Raw genomic sequence first — 19,311 nt, 5'->3', positions numbered from 1 at the left:
GTCCTCTAACTTTCAATTGTTGTCAATTCGATACTCCGTTAGACCTCAATTATCTACTATCGTTAAGTGAGCCAAAACCACGTCGTTTTGGTTTTTTTTTTTTTTTTGGTAATTAAAAAAAATTAAGAAAATTGTTATTAAAAAAAATATTCATTTTCTCTCTCGTCGGTCTCTCTCTCGCTTTCTCATTCTCTATCTCTCTGTCTCACAGTGCCGTGGTGCAAGGCCTCACTGCCGTCGTCGGCCTCCACCCACAACCTCCAGGCCGGCAGTTGTAACAACCATCTATTAAGAATATAAACATGGTCCAACCGTCTCTTTCTCTCTCTAGAATATATTGGGTGTGTGTGTGCGCGCAAACCACAACTTGTCATTGTTACAAGATTGTATCTTTGATTTGGTGGAACTTTTTTTTCTGAGGTAACCAGATTGTGTTCTCTTGTCTACTTGTCTTCCTCAATATAAATTCAACTTGTCTCTTTTGATTCTATTTCTAGGTCTTCATTAAAATCTTTTTTTATCTATATGGGTTTTCGTTAATTTCTCTTTTATCTTTCTTGTTATTATCGGATGGTCAACCAACTCCACTTGTATATGTGCTTTCCTGTTTCCAGATTAAGTCAAATATTAAATCCAAAACTAACCCAACCTGACTCCAGATCCCCTTCCTCCGTCGCCCTGATCCCCTGTGGTCGGAGCCTGAGTCCATTTCCCCAACCCGGAAGACGCGATTGAAGTGTTGTTCATCGATGGGTACTCCGTGAAAGTCCCAAAAGGCATGACGGTCCTTCAAGACTGCGATATCCCTCGATTCTGCTACCACAATCGCCTCTCCATCGCAGGAAACTACCGCATGTGCCTCGTCGAGGTCAAGAAAACGCCTAAACCCATCGCTTCTTGTGCCATGCCCACTCTTCCCGGTTTGTTTTCTCTCTCTCTCTCTTTCTTCTCACTCTTCTTGCCGCTGCCAACCTAGATGGACTCTCCTTTCTTCCCCCAAAATTCTCAATTTAGGGCTGTGGTCAATACTACCTAGATTGTGAAGGAAATGATCATGGAATTTTGGGAATGAAGTTTGGGTTTAAGATTATGGGGGAAAGGGTGTGAGACTATTTTCTTTGCTTTTAGATTTTGGTGGAAAGGGGGTATGAGACTTTGGGTTTCAGATTTTGGTGGAGTGAGTGACGAAGAGAGAGAGATGGAGAGATGGAGGCCAATGGTGGCAAGGAGGTTGTGGGTGGAGGCCGACGGCGGCAGTGAGGCCTTGCACCAGGACATTGTGAGACAAAGAGATAGAGAATGAGAAAGCGAGAGAGAGTCCGACGAGAGAGAAAATGAATGTTTTTTTTTTTTTTAATAACAGTTTTCTTAATTTTTTTAATTACAAAAAAAAAAAAAAAAAAAACCAAAACCAAAACCAAAACACGTCATTAGATAACTGAGGTCTAACGGAGTACCAAATTGACAACAATTGAAAGTTAGAGGACTGAAATTACAAAACTGAAAATTAGAGGACTGAAATAAAAAATGCTGAAAGTTAAAGGGTCAGTTTTGCATTTTTGTCTTTATTCATATAGAACTTATCACATCAACCTGATCCAAAAAAAAAAAAAAAAAAACTTATCACATCAACCCATGTAAACTGCAATTTATTCATATCACATCAACCCATGTGAACTGCAATTTATTCATATAATTGAGTTTTGGACTTTTTTCTTTTCTACTGTAATCTTTAATTCAACTTCAGTAAATACAAAAAGTAGTGGGCCGCACTTTGTTTTTATTTTACCAGTTGATTTGTCTTTAATTCATCCCAAGTGGGCTTAAAATTTTACTCTTCTACTATTTTTCCTTATTTTTAATTTTCCATTTAGCAAGTCTTTTCATTAGTATAAATATTATCATACTTTTGATAATGTTAATTTATTGAATTATGTGACAAATAAATTTTATTAACAATATCGGTTACAGGTGCATCTACAAAAAGAATTTTTTTCAAAATCACAAAAATTGTTAAAATTCAATATAAGATCTACTATATTAACAAAATTTTAATATAAAAATTCATTTAGTAATATTATATATCAAAAAGTAAGAAAAATAAATTTTAAATGAAAACTTAATATCAAAAATTATTTCTTAATTTCTTTTAATTACAAAAAAAATAAAAATAAAAATAAAAAAACCAAAACGACATCATTTTGGCTCACTTAACGGCATTAGATAACTGAGGTCTAACGGAGTACCAAATTGACAACAATTGAAAATTAGAGCACTGAAATGACAAAATTGAAAGTTAGAGGACTAAAATAAAAAAAATAAAAAACTGAAAATTAAATGGTCAGTTTTGCATTTTTGTCTATATTCATATAGAACTTATCACATCAACCTGATCCAAAAAAAAAAAAAAAAAAAAAAACTTATCACATCAACCGATGTGAACTGCAATTTATTCATATCACATCAACCCATGTGAAGTTGTGAACTGCAATTTATTCATATAATTGAGTTTTGGACTTTTTTCTTTTCTACTGTAATCTTTAATTCAACTTTAGTAAATACAAAAAGTAGTGGGCCGCACTTTGTTTTTATTTTACCAGTTGATTTGTCTTTAATTCATCCCAAGTGGGCTTAAAATTTTACTCTTCTACTATTTTTCCTTATTTTTAATTTTCCATTTAGCAAGTCTTTTAATTAGTTTAAATATTATCATACTTTTGATAATGTTAATTTATTGAATTATGTGACAAATAAATTTTATTAACAAAGGTGCATCTACAAAAAGAATTTTTTTCAAAATTACAAAAATTGTTAAAATTCAATATAAGATCTACTATATTAACGAAATTTGAATATAAAAATTCATTTAGTAATATTATATATCAAAAAGTAAGAAAAATAAATTTTAAATGAAAACTTAATATCAAAAATTAAATAAATATTATTTTAATTAATTTTTTAAAATATGAAAATGCCTCATTTAAAATTATAAATTATCGCACACGACCATGACCGGCTTATGTCTGAAACACATGAACTTAAAAGGTTCTATAGTTGCTGTGGACTTAGTGACTCCAAAGGTTTCCTATAATTTAATTTGTTTCTTGGGTTGAAAATCGAATCAAGTTTCTGTTATGGGATTGTAGAGCTGCATATATGTTTCACCTGCCATAATTTGGTTAAGCATGTATTGGCAGTAGCTGTGACAATTATATAGGAGTAATGCTTGGTTAGCATTTCAAAAACTGATTTCTTTCCGCCACTGAAAAGGCAAAACAAAGAGATTTAAGAGATAAAATTTCCTGCCTGGTATCAGGAGAAGCAATATGTAATTGCCTTTGGCAGCCAAACTTTTAACTTTTCTTATTTGATCTAACAGAGTGGCAATGGGCTGCCACTGCTGTTGCTATGGCCATAGCCTGTGGCTGTGACTACAACAGAAGCAACTGACTTTACTGTGAATACTGTTGACATCTGCTGCCAACCTATGTAGTCCTGTTCCTGTCATGGACGTTCGATTCCAATATTCTATTTGTAGCATCAGCAGCAAGCCACAAGGCAAAAATATATATAACAGTGCTTCTGCTATATATGGCCCTAAAGTTAACTGCATCTACTCAATACTCAATTGCCATCACCATTGTCTTTACTAGTGGTAACCTGAAACAACCATTTAATTGAAAAAGACCGGCTGGTGATGTGGAACAGTTTTGAAGAAGAAGGGAGAGGGACAACGAGTCCTTCCTGGCATAGCAGACATTTTATAAGTCCATTTTTATATATTTGTATAGATTTCAGTTTAGCCCTCCAAGACAATTTGGATTACAAATAGTGTACCAATAAATCATATGCAGGCTGCAGCTTTCTTACTGTACAATCTTGTCCCCAACAAAATAGACACATAATTGTCACACTTTTTTTATATATATTAGTCGTAGATCCGCGTATTGCGTGTGATAATTTTTTTAGACTTATCTCATAAATATATATTTATTATTATTATTATTGTTGTTGTTGTTGTTGTTGTTTTACTATTGTCTATGTAACTTAAGTAAAATTCTTATATGATAAAATTATCAAAATCACGTTATGCAATATAATAATATTATATTCTTTATAATGCAATAGGATAACATTTAACAATTAAAGAGAACAAAAAATAAAAGAGAAAAAAACTCAAAACACAAAACTAAATTGCATCAATTCAAAGTAGAGTTATTTAAAATACAAAAAATTAATAACCTAAAGCAAAGATGCAAGAAAAATAAAAGAAATCCACCAAAAAATTGAGAGAGAGAAATAACCTTTTTTGGTGAGGGAAAATTATGCGTAGAAATATAGAATAGAAAAGATAATGAAAATTTTATAATAAGAGGATAAGAATAAGAATAAACAAAATAAATAAAGATAAGGGAAAGAAGAAGAGTGATATTAAGGTAGAAGGTAGTGGGGAGATGAAAATATGAAAGGAATGAGAAATGTTGGAGAAAGTATAAATGTTAAAAAAATGAGTACGATTTTATAAGGAATTTTTTATTTATTTGTATTTAATTAAACATTATATGTTTAATTTTTAAAAATTAAAAAAATGGGAGAAAATATTATTAATTTAATGATATGGATGATATGACTGAATTTAAATGGTCAATTGTCGTAGTGCTATTGATTTTAGCTTGAATATATATATATAGATTGCAACATGAAAAATGATAAACCCCTATCCATATAACTAAATTAAAGTTGTTTTATGATGTTGAGTTAACAAAACAAATTGGTGGTTACCAAGAAGTTAAGCATTTTTTTTTTTTTTAAAGAATAAACCTGAAAGCTAAACATGAATTGTCTTGTTTTGTTGCTTGTCATTTGGGTGAGATTGAATCCTCACATAAATTAATGAACCCTCATTAGACCTATCAACCATTATATCTCTAAAGAATACAAAAAACAAAAACTTAGCATAAATCAGTACTTACTCTTTGCAAGTCAAAAGGCTACACATACAATCTAGCGTACATCATTATCCAACAATGTTTCAACGGATGTGGCTGGGAGGGTGCCGCATTGGAGTCCGACATGGGGTGCAGCGTCCGATGCGTCTGCCCTATGCGTTGTGCTGCGTCTAAGCTTTTTTTTTTTTTTGGTCGGATTTGCATCAACTCAGCTCGATTCGCGCCAAACCAGGCCGATTTGGCCAAAATCGAGCCGTATCGGCCGAATCAGGTCGTATTGACCGGTGACCAAAACAAGCCGAAATCGTCATTGAATCATGCCTAAACAGCCAAAATTAGCTTTGAATGAGGCCTAAACATCCTAAATCTGTCATTCCTCAATTTTATTCTAAATATTTGTTGCTTCTTTTGTGTTTTGTTTTATGTTTCTTGCCTTCTTCTTTCTTTGTTTTGTGAATCAAGGCATAGTAATGTGTTTTTTAAGAATATTTTAATAGTAAAAATATATAGAAAATATAAATAAAAACATTTTTAATAATTTTTTAATCACTACACCCTGCCGCACCCGCACCCTATTTTTTCAAAAATTGCCGAGTCTCGCACCTGCACCTACACCCGAATCTGGAAACGCACCTGTGCTTCATAGATTGTATGTAGCTTTTAGGAAAAAATAAGTAATAGTGGTAAATTAAGCAACACTATTCAACTACTCAGATTTATCATGAGATGAGGAGAACATGAATGCATTATGGACCCCTTTGTTCCTTATGGCCCATACAAAATTTAATCTATTGGAATTAAGAAGAAATAGATTTCTAAATATATAAATAGAATAATTTTTGTTAGAAGTCAATCACTGCACATGAGGAGAGAAAAAAAAAGTCAAATGAAAGATAACGTATCAAGTCTAAAAGGAATTTCATAGAACAAATGTCATGTTGTACAAAAATAACATATATAGAACAACTAAATAGGTGAATTCAAAGCAACCCAAACTAAGAATTTAAAGAAAAACACATGTAATAAAATTAACAATTAAAGAGAGAAAAAAACTTAAATCACAAAACTAAATCGCATCAACTCAATATAAAGTTCTAAAGAACACAACAATTTATCAACTTAAAGTAAAGATGAAAGAAAATTAAAAAAATCCCCCAAAAAATTGAGAGAGAGAGAGAGAGAGAGAGAGAGAGAGAGAGAGAGACCTTTTTTGTGAGAGAAAAGTATGTAAAAAATGGAAGAGAGAATGACAAATTTATAGTAAGAGGTTGTAAATAAGAAATGATAAAAAAAAGGAAGATGAAGAGAAAGACGAAGAGTGATATTAAGGTAGAGGGTAATGGGGAGATGAAAAGGTAAAGGAAATGATAGTGGGGAGATGAAAAGTGATATTAAGGTAGATGGTAGTGGGTAGTGGGGAGATGAAAAAGTAAAGGATAGAGAAATGTCGGAGAAAGTATAAATATTTTTTTTTTAAAAGAGTAAATGTTAAAAAAAATATATATAAAAATTATAAAGAAAAATGATAATGACGTGGCTCAACCGAAACGTAGCAACAATAAATGTTATGCTTCAACTTTTAGATATATATAGATATAAATATAGATTTCGATCCGACTAATATATGCCCTTAGGGCACATATTAATCAATTATTTTTTAAAAACATTTTATGGAAATTGATATATATATATATATATATATATATATATATAAAGCAGCTAGTGGGTTTAGTCCGTGCCACTTGCTTAGGTATATATATATATATATATATAAAAAGCAGCTAGTGGGTTTAGTCCGTGCCACTTGCTTACCTAAAGCTCTAAAACCTTTGCACATGTGCAGACCTTTGGGTGAGTTTGGTTCAGCTTTTTGAAAAAGTGCATAATGAAAAAGTGGAGTTTTGTAAAAGTGCATAATGAAAAAGTGGAGTTTCAAAAAGCTGAGTGTTTGGTAAAAACTGTTAAAAAGTGCATAATGAAAAAGCTGAGTGTTTGGCTAGCACTTATAAAAGTGGCTTTTTGAGGGGTAAATGACCAAAAAGGACAATGTATATATAAGAGAATTTATTTCATACCTTTTTTTTTTTTTATGTGAGTTTGTTTCATACTTAAATCAATTACTTCATCATACTTAAATCAATTTTTCTCTTTCTAAAAAAATTATTTTTTTCTTACCAATATTAGCTAATAATAACCTACCACTTAAGATTTATTGTGAAAATATTGTAAAAATATTGTGATAAAAATTGATACTAATTTTAATTTGAACGGACTATTAAAATTATTTTTTTCTCTTTCTAAAAAAATTATTTTTTCTCACAAGTGTTAGCTAATAATAACCTACTACTTAATAATACCAATAATATATATATATATTATTGGTATTATTTTAATAATGTTTGGGCAATTTTTCTTTTTTAGTGTCATAATTATTTGTTATTACCATTAATGACTTCTTATCAATATTAATTAAATCTAAATAATTTTCATCATCATGAAGCACAAAATAAAAATGTAAAAAGATGATAAAATATACATCAATAATCCAAGTTTAAATTGTACTACATAAAAATGTAAAAAGATAATAAAATACATACCAATAATCGAAGTTTAAATTGTACTACATAAAAATATAAAAAAAATTGTACTACATGAGTTCTGCTCCAGTTGCTGCAATATCCCTAAACATTCTATCAAGTTGTTGTAGATTCTGTAGACCTTTATGTCGAAATTTTGAAGCTTTGGGTACTTCCTACAAAATGTAATTGTTATTTCACTCATATTACAATAATATACATAAATATTTCAAACTAGCTACATATTAATAAAATATTCAACTCACCTTCAACTTCATGTCCCACCAATCATCACTAGCATCAATTGTTCCCTTCACTGCATCCCAACCTAAATTTGTGTCAACACCCTTCAATTTTTCCCACACTCTCCAATCTGCTTTTAATACATCCCACCTACATTTTAATTGTTCCTTATCATAGTTTAGACCAGTCTCATCACGAAATTTGATTACCAAATTGCTCCAACCTTTGGCACTTAAGGCAGCAAAGATTCCCTTATTCCCAGCTTCAATCTCTTCCACACAAAGGTTACAAAAAGTAGTTGTCCAACTTGGATCTACCCATACTGCTCTTGTTTTTTTTGCCTTGGAGTTGGAAGTGTTGTTTTTACCCATCTATAGAGTTAAGCAACCATAAGAAATGCAAAAAATAGAATTCATAATATTCCAATCTAGTGAACTAGTTACAAACATGATCTAATAAATCCAAAAAAAAAAAAAAATTGCTACCTAGTCTGAGCATTAAAATATATGGCCAGAGGAGAACACGGGAATCCAGAAAAGAGGAAGATGAGACTACCCAAAACATTTAACAACTCCATATAATGATCTTAAAAATAATTAATCCAACAAATCAACTGCAGTATCCAAGGTTATTAACCTTGAGAACAAATCATACAAACCAAAATATAACAATCCTAAAACCAAGATATTAATTCCATTCAAATCCCAATACAAATATAACAATCCTAAAACTAAATCATGACCAATGTTCTAGTCCTCATTCGAACAAGTTTTCATTTCTACCAAATAATATATATATATATATATATATCATACTGCTTTTAATTTTAACACCTGCAACCAGACTTCCAAAGGGTACAAAGCCTGTTAGAATTGTTATAAAGTTAGATGAAAACATTAGCCTAAAGCATATAGTTCTATAGCAGCCCTGTATTAATACCACTAATAATTTCTTTTTCCACAAAGAAAAGCCAATCGTTTAATGTTACAAAGTCTTTCTACTCAGCATCATTCTCATTGGGTATATTAAACTTTTTTCTTGTGTGAAATAGCTAGTGGTTTGTATCTGCTATGTAAATGCGTCCAAATTCTACTGAAACTTTGTCCATAATGAACTTTTCATCATCTCACATAATGCCTATTTAACTAATGGACATGCAAATGATGGCAAACTTCATTGTCAGTCAAGAAGCACCATGCATTGCTCTAGATTTTATTTATTTATTTATTTTAATACTGTATTTACGGATCAGATTACATATTCTAGCAACCCAATCATCAATATCCGGATTTACGCATCAAGGAACACCAACCCAAAGTTTGTTCATTACATAACACATGGACACAGCTGAAATATCATTATAACTAACATGCGAATAATCAGCACAGAGTATTGCTCAACAAATCAAAAAGACAATGTAACATGGCATAAGTCTATCAATAGAATTATATGAGGCACAAGTTCGAGAAGAAGTTGCTACAAGCATTCTGAGGAATAATTAGTAAATTATTCCTCAGATTTCAAAATTATTCCTCAGAAAACCAAATTCTTTCCAAAATTTCATTTTCAATAAGATGATACAATCTGAAAAAGGTTAGTACCACATTAGCAACTGTCTACCCTCTCGATAAGATCTTTTATTTTGAAAAATAGGTTCATCTTCTATGAGTTAGAACGTTTCGCACAAGCTATATTCTAGTACACTAAATTTTAACAAGAATAAGTGAACAAATAATGTTACTCAAACAGCAATTCCTACAGATTATAGGAACTTTAAGGCACAAAAGCAATAAAGGGAAAAAAAAAGTGCCCACTTGATGCCTAATTCTCATGCCATAGACCAATTCCAATCAGTACATTCCTTTAATAATGTGTACACTACAAAATTCTAACAGGGCAGCGCTTGGAATGATATGGGGTTTTCGTTCAACTTGAGGGGATTCGAATTTATACTTTACTGGTAGAATTGGCAAGTTACATGAACTGCTTCAAATTTTCAAAACACAATCTCAATTAATCAATCACCAAAGAGAAGAGCAAATAATATGATTTGTTACGTAGAATTGGCAAGTAATATGATTTGTTACGTACACAAGTGTAAACTCATACCTTAAAACAAAAAATAAAGCTTATACAACATTTTTACATTGGACCCATGCTTCCAAGCACATCAAACTGAAGATGTTCATTAAATGGCTTGAAAAAAGACTCTGAGTACGGCAAAAACTCCCCACAGGAATTTGACAAAGGCAACTTATTAGATACCCCACCATTCATATCAACCCCCAATTGTTGGTCAGAAAAGTTAAATGAACCCAGGCCCCAAAACACAAGCTAACACAACTGAAATATATAAGTTCTACACATTCATAGCAACTGAAATATATAACACAACTGAAGCATAACAATATCTCCAAGTTAATACACATTCATAGCAAGATCCGAAATTTTGTTATAACAAAACAAATAAACAAAAACACTTCATGAGAACATGTATATATTCCAATCAGCAAGATCCGAACACAATACCCATTATATATTCATCAAACTAACACTTCATTATATATTCCAATCAGCAAAAACAAATAACAAAACAAGTAAAGGAACAACACCCATTCATAGCAAGATCCGAAATTTTTTTTCCCACACTCGGTAAAAAAAAAAAAAAATCAGATCAGTGTTGGTACCTGGTTTTTGGTAGCAGATCAGTGTTTTTGGTACCTGAGAAATCAAAACCCACACACCAAAAGTGAGAAATCAACCAAAGAACAGAGAAATCAAACCCAAATCCATGAGAAATCAACCAAAGAACAGAGAAATCAAAACCAAAAAAACCCAAATCAGACCCATGAGAATCAACCCCGGTTCGGTCCAAATCAAAACAACCCATACCCATGACAAATCAACCCAAAGAACACACAGAAAAATCACTACCCATAAAACAAACCACAATCCAAAACTACAGAAAGACTTACGGAGAGGAAGAACCAGAAAGAAAGAAAGAAAGAAGAAGAAGAGGAAGGCGAAGCGGAAGAAGAAGAGGAAGGCGAAGCGGAAGAAGAAAAAAGACAGAGATGAAACTTACGAAGGCAGAGCACGGCAGAGAGAACAGATGGAGGCGTCAAATGCGAAGGGAGAGCAGAGATGAGAGATGAGGGCACAACGCGCACAGAAAATGTGTGGGTATTTCGGTCTTTCCATCTTTGCAACGGTAATATAACAAAACGCGCTGTGCGCGTTTTGATTTATGGACCAGGGAGCCTCCATTTCCGTTGCGCGTTTTCCCTTCAGCTTTTCTAAAAGTTCAAAACGCAACTTTTTTATAAAAGTTGCGTTTTGAAGTTACCAAACGCACATTTGGGCCCAGCTTTTTTGAAAACGCCCGTTTTGGGCTGAAAAAGTGGAACCAAACGGGCACTTTATATGCTTGTTCCCTTTAACAATTATGATGGTGGTTGGATCAGGAAGAGGAGGGCGGCTACTTGCACACAAACACTAATAATAAAATGAATTGTTGACTATCTTTCTCATAGTGCCTACCAGTCAAAATACAGAGAATCTCAATCCTAATTTGCAAATTCATCGATAGACACTAAAATTCTCTTATTTTTGTTCCTATATTCTCCAACTCTGTTAACATTCTCTGGTTATCTGGTACATCGTTTTACAAGCTGGTAAATTTCCAGTTGCTTCCATGGCCACTCAAACAGCTTCCTCTTCCTCTTCCTCTTCTTCTTCTTGGAAATATGATGTCTTCCTTAGTTTTTGCGGTGTTGACACCCGCAAGACTTTTACAGACCATCTCTATACTGCTTTGAAACAGAAAGGTATTATCACCTTTAGGGATGATGAGAAACTTGAGCGAGGAAAATATATTTCTGCAGAACTCTTGAAAGCAATAGAAGAGTCCAAGTATGCGATCGTTGTTCTCTCACCAAACTACGCTTCTTCAAGGTGGTGCTTGATTGAACTAGCAAAGATTGTTGGATGCATGAAGGTGATCGGGTTGACAGTTTTGCCAGTATTTTTCCATTTGGATCCCTCTGATGTACGGAACCAGATGGGAACTCTCGTTGAAGCCTTTGCTAAACATGAAAAAGATCCTAAGGTCAGCACTGAAGATGTACAAGCATGGAAAGGTGCTTTGAAAGAAGTGGGCAATATCTCCGGATGGCATTTACATGATAGGTAACATCTGTCTTTTGCTGAGTAATTTTGTTCAAATTATTATCAATATCATAATGTTCTACGCTAAAACTCTATTGCTGACTTCCCTGTTCATTAACAAGACTAATTTTATTAGCTTTTTCAAGTCCAATCAAACTAGAGAAACTTTCAGCTTGTCCCCTAAATGTATATTATGAACTTGGGAAATTATAAGATCAAGTTGGACTTTGGCTGAAGAACCTTTGAGGCATGGTATTCTATTATTGAACTACTCAATATGGACAAACAAAGACTAGAACTTGGTAAGACTTATACCAGGCCATGATTAGGACAATTGTGCTTAGACATATATACTTTAGGCTAAAATTTAGGTACAATACCTTGAGCACAGTATATTTGGTCCTCAAATTAAATTCAAACACAAAGTTGCATTAAATTTAATTGTCCTTAGAAAAGATAACATTGTTTATGTTTTGTTGGTCAATGCAGTCATATATTTGAATTTAATTAGAAAAATCTAATGTATTGCACTTGAGAAACTATACTTAAGTTTTGCCAGTTTGTCCCATGTATAATTAACAAGCTTATTGTATAGGCTAAAATTCGAAGACCCTAGTTGATGGGTTGGGCTTGTATCGAAGGAAATTAATTTGTTAGAGATGGGCTTTTAGGACCAACAGTTGAGGGCCAAAATGGCCCATTAGCATTAATTTTTGAAATATTTAGCAACAGAGCACTGTTTCGGAAATAATTAGGGAAGTACCACTTTTTCCGAAAACGCCGCTATAGGGCCCGAAAACGTCACTATAGGGCTTAAAAAACGCCACTATAGGGCCCCTTGAACCTGTTATGGGGACTTATAAAAAAAATTTTGCAGGAAAACGCCGCTATAGGGCCCAAAAACGTCACTATAGGTCTTAAAAACGCCACTATAGGGCCCATTGAACCTGTTATGGGACTTATAAAAAAAATTTTGCAGGAAAACGCCGCTATAGGCCCCAAAAACGTCACTATAGGGCTTAAAAACGCCACTATAGGGCCCCTTGAACCTGTTATGGGACTTATAAAAAAATTTTGCAGGAAAACGCCGCTATAGGGCCCGAAAAAGTGGTATTTCCCTAATTATTTCCGAAACAGTGCTCTGTTGCTAAATATTTCAAAAATTAATGCTAATGGGCCATTTTGGCCAACAGTTGAGTCTAAAACAGTATGTCCACAAAGAGAATTGAAAATATAGTGCCAGAACTCAGAAGTCAAGTTTGTGTGATATGTTAAGACTTGAATCTTATTTCTTCTTCCTTGGAATTTCCGAGGAATGTTTACACTTAGGTCAAAATACAGGTTTGGGTTGTTCTCAATATTACAAGTGCTCTCTCCTTTTCTCTCTCTTTTTCAAGATCAAATCCCTGTACATGGGGGATCTCTTCCTATTTATAGTTCTAATGCTTCGATCCTAGCTGTCCACCTGGGGGTAGATGATTCTTCATGCAAGATAATTGTCCCATCCTTCTCCTTCCCTCCTTTTGAGGCCATGATGAGCAGGTAACAGGCTGTTATGGCACTATTTAGGTATCATTCAGTCATTAATGCGGGATGATTAGTTATTGCAGAGCATTTAATGTAGAGGGGACGATGGCTTCGTCAGGAAGCTTCCTCCAATTCTTGTTGGGGCTAATTACTATTACCTTCCTCGGACCAACACAATTGGCTTGGTACAACAACTCTTCAACCTGGTCAGTCTATTCTTCCCTCAGCCTTGGACCAATTGCTTCTTTGGACAATCTTTTTCCCCAGTCTATCCGAGCCCACATACCCATTTGAACATCTGGTTGGGCCCTTTCAGATTCCGGCCTAGGCCTAACTTGCTCTAAATCTCCTTGGCTCCACACTTATAATTTCCGAAGTTCATAATTAAGTTTTTCCAGTTTGTATTGCTGATATATATATATATATATATATATATATATATGCGTGTGTGTGTGTTTTGTATCAAAAAAAAAAAATCCCATATATAGCTCTTTTCGTAGTAGATTTCCCATTCCCATATAATTTTAGCACCCATATAATTTTAGCAGGTGTTTGAAATTGTTATCAATAGATTATAGGTGATCTTATTAACAAAGTTAGGTGTCAATAAGGTAATGTTAAAATGGAGATAAGTTTAACAAGAATCTTTATAACAAATAAAAAATCAAGTTAAAAATGATCATGGCCAAATTACATTTTGGAAATAAACAGATGGGAAGCATTTTGAAAGCTGTAAATTTCAGATTCAAAAGGCTATTGGTATGATTTGCAACAGTGCACGACCATAACCATGACACTTATCACAACAACTGATGATGACTAATCTTTTTAGCCTCATTGTCTCACTAATTCACATTTGCTGCAGAATAGCTTTGATGAGCTGGTTCTAAAAAACGTCATGAACAAGTAAATAGGCCCGAAGCTTAAATAGTTCAGCGGTCTATTAGTTATCATCTTTTTTCTTATTATGAAAAAAAAAAGACAAAAAAAGTGTACGAAAATAGAAATCAAAGAAGCATAAGACAAAGGACTAATAAAATTAAGTTCACTCTTATAACTCATTAAATAAGTAACTACATGGTTCTCTATTAGTCTGTATGATTTGCCAAACAAATCAAACCTCAAATAGTGCTATATTATACACTTTTTGAATTCCATTTTAACTACTGAACGAAATAAGATTGTATTTATCTTAAATATTTTGTATTCATAATGTGGCTAACTTTGTCTCATTTTGCTAAGATTATAGTTATGCTAACTGTTTTATGTTCATAATGTGACGAACTTTGTCTCATCAAAATGATTGTTTTGCTATCTTCTTTGTAGACATGAATCAATAGTTATCCAAGAAATTCTTAAAAGCATATTTACTGAATTGAATTGCAAATTCTCAAGTACTGATTCTAAGGACCTTGTTGGAATAGACTCCCGTGTGAAAGAAATGTTGGATCCATATTTGAATGAAGGGTTGAGTAGTGTTCGCTTTGTAGGGATTTGCGGGATGGGAGGAATGGGTAAAACAACTCTCGCAGAAGAAATTTATAAAAAAATTTCTAGTAACTTTGAAACTAGCATCTTTATTGCTAATATTAGAGAAGAAACTAAAAATCAATGTCTATTTTCTTTACAGAAACAACTTCTTTCTAAAATCCTTATGGAAAGCAAGATAAACATATGGGATGTTCGTGAGGGAGTCAATCTTTTAAGGAACAGATTACGTAATAAGAAGGTTCTTATTGTTCTTGATGATGTGGACAGAGAAGAACAACTAGAAGCATTAGCAGGGAAACATGATTGGTATGGTCTAGGGAGTAGAATTATTGTAACAAGTAGAGATAGCCATTTGTTGAGAAGACATGGAATGGATGATATATATATAGCTAAAGGGTTGAATGATGATGAAGCTTTGGAGCTTTTTAGTTGTAGAGCTTTCAAGAAACCCCATCCTGAGGAAAATTATGGGGATTTGTCTAAGGATTTTGTGAATTATGCTAATGGCCTTCCTTTAGCACTTAAAGTATTAGGTTCTGCATTATTTGGTAGAAGAATGGATGCATGGAAGAGTGCTCGAGATAAACTAAAAGCAGAACTTGATAGCAACATTATGGATATACTTCAAATAAATTTTGATGGGCTAATGGATACACAAAAGGAACTATTTTTACATATTGCATGTTTCTTCAAAGGAGAGGATGTATATTGCATAAGAGATATACTAGAAAGTTTTGGTTACTATCCAGACTATAATATTGATGTTCTTATGGACAAATGTCTCATTACCATTAATGAAATGGGAACTTTGTGGATGCATGATTTGCTACAAGAAATGGGTCAAGAAATTGTTCGTCGTGAATCTCCTAAAGAGCCGGGTGGACGTAGTAGGTTGTGGCTGTATGACGATATCCTTCATGTGTTGAAGAATAATACAGTAAGTTACTAATCAAAACATGAAATTATATATATATATATATATATATATATATTCTTCTAAAATTTCCAATTTTTATAAACTCGCCATTCTTGGTCATTAGGGAACAGAGGTAGTTGAAGGCATAGTTCTAAAAAAACCTATTCATAAAGAGGAACAATTGAATGCTAAAGCCTTTTCAAAGATAAAAAAATTGAGATTGCTTAAAATTGGTAATGTGCAAGCTCCACAAGGCCTCATTAGAGGTAATGTGCAACTACTACAAGGCCAAATTAAAGGTAATGTGCAACTTCCACAAGGACTCAAATATCTCCCTAATGAGTTACACATTATAGAATGGCATGGATATCCTTTAAAATCTATGCCAACAAGTTTCAAACCAAACAAACTTGTTGAATTCATAATGCATTGCAGCAACATCAAACAACTGTGGAAAGGAACTATGGTAAGATTTTCATTTATGCAAATGTGTATTCGCTTCCTTTTCGTTAAGGCTTGAGTTTATCTAATTAATTATTTGTTTATAGCAGAATTTAGATGGGTTAAAACTCATAGACTTGAGTGACTCTCAAAACTTGATTGAAACCCCGAACCTTAGTGGAGTCCCAAATCTTAAGCAACTAATTCTTCGACATTGCACAAGTTTGTATAAGATTCATGAATCTCTTGGAAATCTTAAATTGCTTATTCGATTGGATCTGAATGGTTGCGAACGCCTTGAAAGCTTTCCACACAAGATCAACTTGGAATCTCTTGAAATTTTTGTTCTTTCTGGTTGTTCAAGATTGAAGAAGTTTCCTAAGATTGTGGGAAATATGTCACGTTTGTCAGAGCTTTATTTGAACGAGACTGATATCAAAGATCTACCATTATTTGTGGAGCATTTAACTGGGCTTATTAAATTGGATTTAGGATACTGCAAAAACCTTTCAAGTCTTCCTGATGCCATTTGTAGTTTGACGTCTCTAAAAACTCTTAGTTTATCTGGATGCTCAAAACTTTACAAATTACCAGAGAACTTGGGGAATCTTGAAGGTTTGGAGGAGCTTGATCTAACTGAAACTGCTATAAGAGAGCTACCTTCCTTAAATTATCTAAAAGTACTACATCTACATGGATGTAAAGAGTTATCACCTAAATCATCAAATAAGTTCCTCAGTTTTCCTTTAATGCACGGAAGAAGAAGTCCAAATCCCATGGCTATGTTAGAGCATTCTTTATCAGGCTTATGGTCTTTGACCGATCTGGATCTAAGTTATTGCAATCTTCAAGCAATTCCTTATATTCTTGGCTCCATGTCATCTTTAGAAAATTTAAATCTAAGAGGAAATAATTTTGTTTGCCTTCCTAAAAGCATCATTGAACTATCTAAACTGCAAAGGCTTTATTTGAGTGGTTGCACAAGTCTTCAATCATTGCCCAAGCTTCCATTAAGTATTAAAGCAATTGATGCAACAGAGTGTACCTCATTGGAAACATTATCATTCAGACCAGAAGATGATTTTCATCCAGAATTTTGTCTTCTCAATTGTGACAAATTGATTGAGAATCAAGGCTATAGTGACATGTTGTTAACAATGTCAAGACGTTATTTCATCAAGGTCTCTCTCTCTCTCTCTCTCATGTAAAGTTCTAAGTATCATGATTTGTTTGTTTCAGAAACACTGTAAGCTAGACGGAGAGTCATGTGGTTTCCAAATTCCTGGAAGTGAAATTCCAAATTGGTTTAGCCATCAAAGTGTGGGAGAGTCAATAAGTGCACAAGTGCCATCAGATTTATGTAATAAATTGATGGGAATTGCTATATGTGTTGCTTTTATATTCCAAGAGCATCATCCAGTTAACCAACCTAATTGGAGATATTCCAAAATTACACATGAGCTTGTGTGTTCCATTAGAGCCAACGAATATGAATGTACCATATTGAACTTTCCTTTATCTGATGAATTTTGTAAGATTAAATCGCATCACCTTTGGTTGCAATATTTTCCCTCTCTATTTTTCAATAGGGGCTGGAAACAAGCATTGAATCAAGTCGATGATAATGGATTCAGTCAGATTGAGATCATATTTGAAACCGATGGTCTAGGCTTGAAGGTTACAAAATGTGGTGCCCATTTGGTATTTGAGCAGGATGTTGAAGATCTCAAACAAAATATGGTTAGGCCTAGCAGCTGTAGCATCACTCCTTATGACAATGATTTAGAAGATTCAACAAAAAATACCAAAATTAAGCGAAGTCATGATGACTTGGTGGGGATGAGGCTGGACCTAGTGGAGAAGGTACCTCTAACTCTAATGATGGAAACATACCACAACCAAAAAGGATTCGACTCTCTAATCTAATTGAAAGATTCACTCCAATTTTGGGAAATTTGTTTGGAAATTTAAGCACACAATTACAAGGAAACTCTGATTGTGAGGAAGAGGAATCCCCGTGAAAGTGGCAGCTTTGATGAATTTGCAGGGTTCTTTTTTCCTGATTTTTGGTGTAAGTCACAATCTCTCTCTTTCTCTATGGAACTTGTTTGTAGCTGTATTTTTTTTTTTCTTTTAATTCATTGGCAATTTGGCATATACTTTTTTTTCTTATTCTTTTTTAATAATTTGTGACACGGGCCATTCTAGTTCAGTAATTCGTGATTCTTATTTTTGCTACTTGCCAGATTTTGGATACGATGAAATTATTGGACTTTTTTTGGCAACGAGATATTATCACATTGCTAGCAGGCAAGAAGATGTGTGCAATTTCTTTTGAAACCAAAGTGATAGAAGATATGTGCAATTGATTGTGTGCTCATCATTTTTGTTCAATTTTGTTAGAGGGTCGGCACTTTTGCTGTTCTATTTATGGTATTTGCTATAATTTTCCATAGGAGATTACAATAGATGCATGCCACTTCAATGTGTAATCAAATGGAAAGAAGAAAATTTGGGCCCTTTTTCCCAAAGTTGACCTTCTCTTTAGATTATTTTCAAAACAAGTTGGATAGTAATTTCGAAAAATAGTGCTAACTACAACGTTAGTATATAAATAAATACTCACACCTTATTCTAATTCATGAGAAAAACTACAAGTAAAATCAACTCAATTATTCATGGAAATAAGATAGAATTTATCACATATATTATTCTCACATGCAATTAATCTCATACCAATTAATTTACATGCATGTTATCATACATTTCCAAGTATATTCATTAAATCTCAAATACACATGTTTATATTCACCATTTCATTTTAACAATTAAACTTACCAGTGCCCTTTGTGGAAAGTTTTTTCTCTGTCTCTGAAGGAGTGTCTCTGGGGTACCAGTAGACCTTCCTTGGGCTGTAGAATCTGACGTTCCTGCTAGGAGGACTCTGTGTATCTCAAGCATTTTAGTGCCTGGAGAGGTTTAGACGTTGGGTTCCTATCTT

General features: G+C 33.3%; 2 protein-coding genes across 4 annotated transcripts; one reads left to right on the top strand and one right to left on the bottom strand.

Moving 5' to 3' along the window:
- Positions 1 to 7,549: 7,549 nt before the first annotated feature.
- On the bottom strand, positions 7,550 to 11,149 carry LOC115965664 (L10-interacting MYB domain-containing protein-like). Its single transcript, XM_031084938.1, has 4 exons — positions 10,854 to 11,149; positions 10,456 to 10,489; positions 7,792 to 8,139; positions 7,550 to 7,701 (listed from the first exon to the last, which is right to left on the bottom strand). The coding sequence occupies exons 3-4, from the start codon at positions 8,137 to 8,139 to the stop codon at positions 7,597 to 7,599; spliced, it is 453 nt and encodes a 150-aa protein (XP_030940798.1). The 5' UTR covers positions 10,456 to 10,489; positions 10,854 to 11,149; the 3' UTR covers positions 7,550 to 7,596.
- A 92-nt stretch (positions 11,150 to 11,241) lies between these two features.
- LOC115966086 (TMV resistance protein N-like) lies at positions 11,242 to 18,835 on the top strand. 3 transcript variants are annotated; one of them, XM_031085421.1, is made up of 6 exons: positions 11,242 to 11,956; positions 14,789 to 15,890; positions 15,994 to 16,335; positions 16,421 to 17,491; positions 17,900 to 18,381; positions 18,557 to 18,835. In XM_031085421.1, exons 1-5 carry the CDS (start codon positions 11,463 to 11,465, stop codon positions 17,930 to 17,932), a joined length of 3,042 nt encoding a protein of 1,013 aa, XP_030941281.1. In that variant the 5' UTR covers positions 11,242 to 11,462; the 3' UTR covers positions 17,933 to 18,381; positions 18,557 to 18,835. The 3 variants fall into 3 exon arrangements, with proteins under 3 accessions (XP_030941281.1, XP_030941280.1, XP_030941282.1); XM_031085420.1 differs by having other exon boundaries at positions 16,418 to 17,491; XM_031085422.1 differs by lacking the exons at positions 17,900 to 18,381; positions 18,557 to 18,835 and having other exon boundaries at positions 15,994 to 16,168; positions 16,305 to 16,335; positions 16,418 to 16,511.
- The last annotated feature ends 476 nt before the right edge of the window (positions 18,836 to 19,311 follow it).

Source organism: Quercus lobata, chromosome 10 (assembly GCF_001633185.2).
Source record: "Quercus lobata isolate SW786 chromosome 10, ValleyOak3.0 Primary Assembly, whole genome shotgun sequence".
Taxonomy (NCBI): Eukaryota; Viridiplantae; Streptophyta; class Magnoliopsida; order Fagales; family Fagaceae; genus Quercus; species Quercus lobata.
The sequence above is the reverse complement of the archived record's forward strand: the minus strand, read 5'-3'. Positions and strand labels throughout refer to the sequence as shown.

Excerpts from the sequence above, each read along its gene's own strand:
- LOC115965664 (XM_031084938.1), bottom strand. The coding sequence starts at position 8,139 with ATGGGTAAAAACAACACTTCCAACTCCAAGGCAAAAAAAACAAGAGCA. Across the intron at positions 7,702-7,791 it reads GGTGGGACATGAAGTTGAAG|GAAGTACCCAAAGCTTCAAA; the intron begins GTGAGTTGAATA and ends TACATTTTGTAG.
- LOC115966086 (XM_031085420.1), top strand. The coding sequence starts at position 11,463 with ATGGCCACTCAAACAGCTTCCTCTTCCTCTTCCTCTTCTTCTTCTTGG. Across the intron at positions 15,891-15,993 it reads ATGTGTTGAAGAATAATACA|GGAACAGAGGTAGTTGAAGG; the intron begins GTAAGTTACTAA and ends CTTGGTCATTAG. Across the intron at positions 17,492-17,899 it reads CAAGACGTTATTTCATCAAG|GGGCTGGAAACAAGCATTGA; the intron begins GTCTCTCTCTCT and ends ATTTTTCAATAG.